A 7,207-nucleotide genomic window follows, 5' to 3' on the forward strand; every position below is an offset into this window, starting at 1 on the left:
ACTAGGTTAATGGGAAAAACAATGTGCGAACAAGGCACTGCGTCGAAGATAAGAGAAAGAAGATAAGGGAACAGCAGGACAGAATGGCTGGAATCTCTACCGATTTAATGATATCGCGATGTTTCGAACCTACGATACAGAGTCATCGGGCTCGTGATAACTCTGCTGTACTATTCGTCGAATACGTTATATGCCGTGCTTATGTGAACACGGGTATTACTATTAAAAGCTAACTCTTTACTCCTCCGTCAGGATGGGCGAGCATCCAGCATAGGAAAACAATTTTCCTGATTACAGCGACTACGAGAGTAATTGCGCTGATGATCATCGTAATAAAAGCTTTCTGCCCACGGTGACACGATATCGACCTGCATGTTCTCCATCCAAGACGTATCGTATACCGGAATTCCGGGTTAAATAAATAACGATGCGACGTATATCGCGTTCTTCGAGTTTCGATGTCTGTCCGAGGCCTCTCGTCGTGTCGCGAATCTCGATTCTTCGGTAAGAATTGCTTTGGGGTGGTGGAAGCCGGGCTATATACATAGTCCATACGTGGCCCACGAGGCCGGATGTTTGGCTGTGTAACAATAGAGGGTGATAAATGTGCACGTCAAGGGCTGCGAAGAGGGCTCCTTCTTCGAGCCGCTGCCAGAGGAAGCTTCTAGCCTCGGAGAACCTCGGAGCGACGCCACGGGACGAGGCCGACTCGCCGGCTATCTCCATCTTGAAACGGGATACGAGCACGCCCGCGCATCCTAATGCCGTTTTTCGGCCGGATCCGCTTCTCTGTTACAGGTAGGATCAAGGAATATCTCTATATTTCGAATGGCTGACGTTGAGAGTTTCGGCAAGTTGCTGGTTCGAGAAACCGAACCACTGCCGACTCTCAGGATTTTTTCAGGAATTTTCTCGAAAGCTGTAACTCCCGCTTTCAGACGATTGATCCTGCGAACGATTAACGTGACTCCGCCTCCCTATTAAAAGAAATCGTCACGGGATCGCAGCGAGATACCATGATAACGGAAACTCGTCTAAATTTCTAAGAAATGCGGTATCGACGAGTTACATGAATCTGATTATGTGGAAAATATAGTAGTCTCAGAAGCGGGGAATATTACCGCCTAGGTGATACTAGCGCTCGATAAGCTCGAGCACATCGAGCACATCGAGGAGTAGAGTATGGGTTACTCCGTAACGATTACCCTGTGTGTACGTTCTGCGCGTACTCGTCGTAACATTCGTTTGGGCGTGACGGCGGTGCGTGCGAGATTAAAAAAATAGCGTTGCAAACTTTGTTTTTTTCCGGATCTTTGTTTTTGGCATCGGTAGGTCAAATTGGAACTTGCATGTGCTTGAAACGAAAGGAATTCTCCCATCGTTTTATTTCCTATTGGTACGGCGAACGCGAACGGTTGGTCGTTCCTCGGAAGAGAACAAATTGCGTTAATTAACCGAGTCGAATGGCGAGTGGTAACGCGAACCAAAGTACACTGGCCTTGCTTTCGATCGATAGGATCGCGATTATGTTAGTCGAAGAAACGGTCATGTGTTACGACGTTTAATAAGAGATTACATTTTTCCGCTCTTCGTGCTTTTCGATAGACAAGATTACACGTACTCCGACAAAGACGTTGCCACAAGTTCCGCTCGAATAATTTTCAGTTATTTCTCCTTTCCTCTGTCACGATCTTCGTGTTTCTGCTTGCGTGAGTTTGAAAAGGACAACTAGATGCGCCAGATAAAATCTCGTACTCTTTGGGACGGAAATTCGTCTTCGTAAAAAGGTAGACGAGGTTTTCGGCCTCGCGCTTTTTTCTCGATCGATCTCTGCGTGATATTGCTAATATCGCATCTCGTTGTTCTATCTAGAAAATCTAGACGCTGCGAAACGACCGGGCAGACCGTACGATGGTGTGTATTGCTAATATCGGCGTGCACGCGGAGAACATCGAGGCGTGGGTGTCGATGGTCGCAGTTCATTGAAAATTCCAGCTTGTCCCCGGGGTTCCGTTAGAAGCTCACCAGGAGGGCTACCGACGCTCTTGGGCGACGGATTATTTAGTGGAGGCACGCGCTACCGCTTGATTTTCACCTACAGATAGCTCAATCTCCGAGGAACCTGGTGACTCGACGGATTTAAATCTCCGTGTTATGTTCGAACGTTTCCCTAGACGAATATCTATTCTAGGAAAATTAGGAACGCTTTTCGTTCTCTCGTAGGATAAGTTCCCTTAGCCTTGTTCTCGTTGACAGGTTCTGAAACAAATCAAATTATTCAGAAGAAAGATCGATACGCGACTTTATAACAAATTTGAGACGTACGGAAGGAGCAAACAACTGTGATCCAATGGTTTCGAGATGAAAAGAAAGAAGATAAGGGAGAGGAGAGGAAAGATATAAACAAAGGGTAAAGTAAAGGGAAAGGAAGAGAGCTAGAATGAGAGGGAACGAGAGCATCGGTATTAATTACACGGCGCGCGTCCGGCTCCCTAGGCCACCTACGGTTACCCGCTTTGCATAATACGTATATACACTTACGGTAAGGGTGGCGAGGGAGGATACGAAAGAAGATAGAGGCGGAAAGCGAAGAACGAAAGAGAGAAGAAAAGAGAAGGAAGAGGAGGAGGAGGAGGAGAAGAAGAGCCGGCGAAGTGTAAGGCAAAGTCGAAGAGTATGGTTGGTGGGAGAGGGGCAGGCGGGAGGATCTGGCGCGGATCGAAAACGAGGAACGGCGAGGAACGTGTTCCATTCCCACTCGGTCCGAACCGGAATCGCCTCCTCTTTCTTCTTCGTTGAGAACGCGAGAGCCACGAAGCTTCGTCTTATTCTGTTGCTCTTTCTTTCTCTTTCGCCGGTTCGAAGCGCGCCTGATTATTTAGGCAGCGAATGTTTAATCGAAGCATTGTATCGGTAGGCCCAGAGCTGCTGGCTGCTCGGTTGCCTCGCTTCTCTCGCTGTGTTTAGCCGAAGAGACACTCCGCCTCCTCCACCTCCACCCCTCGCGGTCTTCCCCTTTTTCTCTTCCCCTCGTCTTGTGCTACTCTTCCTCTTTCTCTTTCTCTTTGTTTCTGCGCCGCCGCCACTACCACCACCATCACCTCCACCATTGCCATCGCTGCCGCCACCGCCACTACCACCACCGCCACCCTCTCCGCCACCGCCACCGCCACCGTCATCACCACCGTCACCATCACCATCACTACCACCAATACCACCCCCACCACCATCACCACCATCACCACCACCACCACAACCACCATCACCACCACTACCGTCACCATCACAGCCGCCACCTCATCCTCTTTACATTTATTCGTTTATTTGTTGGTGGCTGATACCTCATTACCGCGACAGATCCACCGATAAGCGCACCGTTCTCGGAAACACACAATGCGCCCCTCCTTTCTGCAGACTACCATTGCTGCTGCTGCTGTTACTTCTGTTGCCGTCATGAAAGAAAGGACAGAAAGGGAGGCGAGGTGGCGGCATCGGGAGTACAATCGGTTGCGGCACACATCCTCACCCTTTTCTTCCACCTCGTCCACCTCTTTGTTCTTCCTACTTTGCTCTATCCTCGTTCGCCTTTTTTTGCCTCTCCTCTTCTCTTCGTGGCTCTGTTGGTCACTGAGTTTACCGAGAAAGTAGATATCACTGCGGTCTTCGGCTCGTGTATTTGCTTTGCCTCCCGCACCGTTCCACCCCGAGGGTGGAGTTCTTCGATCGATACAACTCCATTCCAAGCTACATGTAGCTACGAGACCCAGCAGCAGGACTTTATCGCTCTATCGAGGCCTCGCGAATCGAATTTCCATTTATTAGTGGCCTTCTGGAATCCGGCCGATCCTATGGAAGCTAATCCGCCTATTTGCTTCTAGTCGATCCCGACGCGGATATCTTTGAAGCGCCGATCCTCGATCGTTTCGTATCGCTCCGACGAACCATAGATTTGTCCGGTTCTATAGCGAGTTAAATATCGGTCGAAATTGAAACCGTTATCGATGGAGATTCGTGTTTGGATACGGGGTATGCGGATACACTTCCATTCGAAAACCGTGGCGAAACGAGAAATATGTCACGGATATTTTTAGTCTATCGACTCGACTACCGGAACGCCTCGAGGACGACCTTTGCTCTAAAAGCACGCACGAAAGAATCAACTGTACCGATCGAACAGATCGGTGCATATAGCACCTCGCGAGTAGTGATATTTTCGAAAAGTCAGATCGTCGATCGTCATCCACGTTTTCGATCGTCGTTCTAATTCCAGTGTCGACTGATTCGCAGATACGCGTTATGCAAATGACGAACAATTGGAAGGAACCAATTCGTATGTATCGAGGAGATTGTATTTTCTCCTGCGAACGATGTATCGAAGTCGGGAATCGAGTCGATACGATCTCTCGAGTCATGTTCACCAGTGGCGTCTTATTTCGAAATTAGAACGAGACTCGCGTTCTATTCTATTGTGGTAAGATAGGATACAAAACCCGTTGGAAGAAATTTCGTCGTCGATCGGAAAAGGTATAGAACGGGACGGAAGCAAAAGAAAGGAGAAAGAACGGAAGATAAATGACAGAGCCGTCGAATTCGCTAAGCCGTTTCGTGGTGACGTTGCGCGTAACGAGCAAAGAAAACAGGTAGTCCGAAAGATTCGCAAACGAAATCGGATCGCTCCGTTTGTATTGTATCTAAGTGAATCGGTATAAATGGCGAGCAAAAAATTGGTTCCGAAGATGGAGGGGTTGTAAAAGGGTAAAGAGAGACGAGCAAAGAGACGAAGAGAGAGGGAGCGCGCTGCAAAGAGAGAGAAAGCGAGGAGGGGTTGGACATTATTTATCGATAGCAATGAAAAGGTGGCGGTCGGCGCTTGATGCCGGAGGCTCATTATTCAGATTAACGTTACGCGCCTTTTTTCGCTGGCCAATACGCCGGTGAATATTACTCAATAAATCATGGACGTCACAGTGCTAAAGACCCAAAGAAAGGAGGGTCCTTGAGATTTTTCAAATCATCTGGCTTGATGAATGCAACATCGTTTCTCGGGCCACGAACTCGGTTGCTCGTGGAACAGAGCGCGCCAGAAAACATTAGCATGAGTTACCATCGCGTTGCATCCGTACGAGTTAAAATGGTAATGGTAACACAATACATCGATTGCGCGCCGTGCAATCGTTTACTACTACGGGAAGTGTTAGACTCCGATATGGGATGGGCAAACGCTACCGACATTGGTCAATGTTCCGCCAGCTTGTTGAACGCTGATTAAGAACCGTTTTGAATGCCTTTCCCTTTAAACGGCACCGTGCAAGTACTTGTGGGAACATTGACGCTACAGGCCACGTCCGATGCGAGAGACAGAGGCAATATGTTTTCAAGCGTGAAAACATTCGTAATTGTGGTAGATCGGGTAGGCGTTGATTCTTCTGTCCCGATTCTGAGGAACGTTAGCGTCGAATGTCGTCCCGAAGAAAATAAACGTTGAACATTACGCGAGAGAAAACTTTGTACCTACCCGAAATATGTGGAGCGAGGAAGCTGGTGGTGCGGTGCTCTCGGTAATCGAGATTTATATCCCGATTATGGTAAAGAGGAGGGGCTACTGAGTAACGAGGAACATTCTCGTCCGACCCTTAACATAGTTGGCATTAGCCGTACTCGAGACGACAAAGGAAGAAAAGGGAGGAAAGGAAAAGGGCAGAGAAAGAGAGAGAGGGTGGGGTGAGAGAAGGAGAGATACCATGCGTCGCTGGTGGGTAGATGCATCTCGAGCGTAGATACTCGCAATGGAGGCGAGAACATTGATAACGCGAATAACGCGACTTTACACGTGGCTAGACGAGAGGATCGCGCGTAACTAAGAATACGGGAGAGAAGGAGAGAGACGGTGGTTGGAAATAGAGAAAGGAATCTCGAGTGTCTTTTACGCGACTCACTGGGTCACCATTTATAGATGTATTCATCTAGCTCGTGACTGGGAGTCGGAGAAAGGATATCGGGGACCGACGGAGGGCAGCGGATCGTCGCCAAGCGTGGGATAAATATCTAAGGTCTGTGCTTCGTTTAATTAGCATCGGTATACCGGCACGGTCGCACTCGCGTACGAATACGTGTACGTGCAACGCGGCAACGTGCAACGAGATGGAGAGAGAGCCGCGTCGCGTCTGTTCGCGTGTGGGTGGGGAAGAAGCGGATCGTTCGAGTCGCGAACCTAAGGATGTACGGATGCAGCGGAGCGAAGAAGAGACGAGACGGGAAAAGGAAACGGAGGACAGAGTGGAGAAGGATGGAGGGAAGCGAAGGAGAAGAGAGGCGAGGAGAGGAGAAAAGAAGAAAGGGAGGTTGAGAAGAGGATGCGAATCGCAGAGTTGGACGGACACGTTGACGAGGCACAGTAGTACCTCGAGGACTAATTAAATAAATCCGGGAGCGGCTTCTCGGGCTGCGATCGCGACCGTAACCACCACGACGATGGTTAGGGTCGTCGTTGCGGAGGCGTCTCGGGTCAAGCAGGAGGTCAGCACGCTGGCGGTCCATCTTCTCCTCCCTCCTGATCTTCTGCTTCATCACCGTCGCACCGGTGCTCCTCTTTTCGTGACGAGACTAGCGCCCCCTCGTGTCGTAGATTACCTTCCGACCTAGCTAGTCATGCTAATTTATTCGATGGTCGATGTAACGATCGCTTTTCTTCGTCTGGAACTCGAGCTCGAGGAACGATGCGCGCGCGCGGTGCTCTGTTCGCGATTAGCACACCGGGAGAAGCATTTGTTACTCGGTCCGCGAGATTTTATCGAGAAAGCGTAACATCCGAACGAAGAAAGCCGTGTAACAACCACATCTACCGGTTCTGCGTATTCTATACGATCGTGCGCGTGTCCAAAACGTACATATGTATGTACTTAGCTATAGTTAGTTACGTACGTAGATTGTTGGCGCGTTATACCAGGCAGGATTCGACGTTTGCGAATCCGCTTCTCGCGTTCCAGCGGGTCGCCAATGGAGAGACGACCGCGCTGGGGTATCCATGGAGCGGATAGAGTCGATGCATGAGCAGATAGAGCGTCTAAATCGCTTCGCGGTACACCTTGCAGTTAGCAGGCGGTATTAGTCTAGGTGGCAGCTGTTGGTGAGAGCCTCTGCTTGTAACCAATCAACGTACTCCGTCTCTGTTCGACGGCATTTTCCTTCTCGGTCTCGTCGTTCATCA

At 49.5% G+C, this 7,207-nt stretch overlaps 1 protein-coding gene across 1 annotated transcript; it reads right to left on the reverse strand.

Annotated features, from left to right (window-relative positions):
• Window positions 1-2,874: 2,874 nt before the first annotated feature.
• LOC117238065 (glycine-rich cell wall structural protein 2) lies at window positions 2,875-3,346 on the reverse strand. The gene is made up of 2 exons (XM_033502632.1): window positions 3,342-3,346; window positions 2,875-3,271 (listed from the first exon to the last, which is right to left on the reverse strand). The coding sequence occupies exons 1-2, from the start codon at window positions 3,344-3,346 to the stop codon at window positions 2,875-2,877; spliced, it is 402 nt and encodes a 133-aa protein (XP_033358523.1).
• Between the last annotated feature and the right edge of the window lie 3,861 nt (window positions 3,347-7,207).

The sequence above is a fragment of the Bombus vosnesenskii genome, unplaced genomic scaffold, assembly GCF_011952255.1.
Source record: "Bombus vosnesenskii isolate JDL3184/JDL3185 unplaced genomic scaffold, Bvos_JDL3184-5_v1.1 scf7180000013431, whole genome shotgun sequence".
NCBI classification, from domain to species: Eukaryota; Metazoa; Arthropoda; class Insecta; order Hymenoptera; family Apidae; genus Bombus; species Bombus vosnesenskii.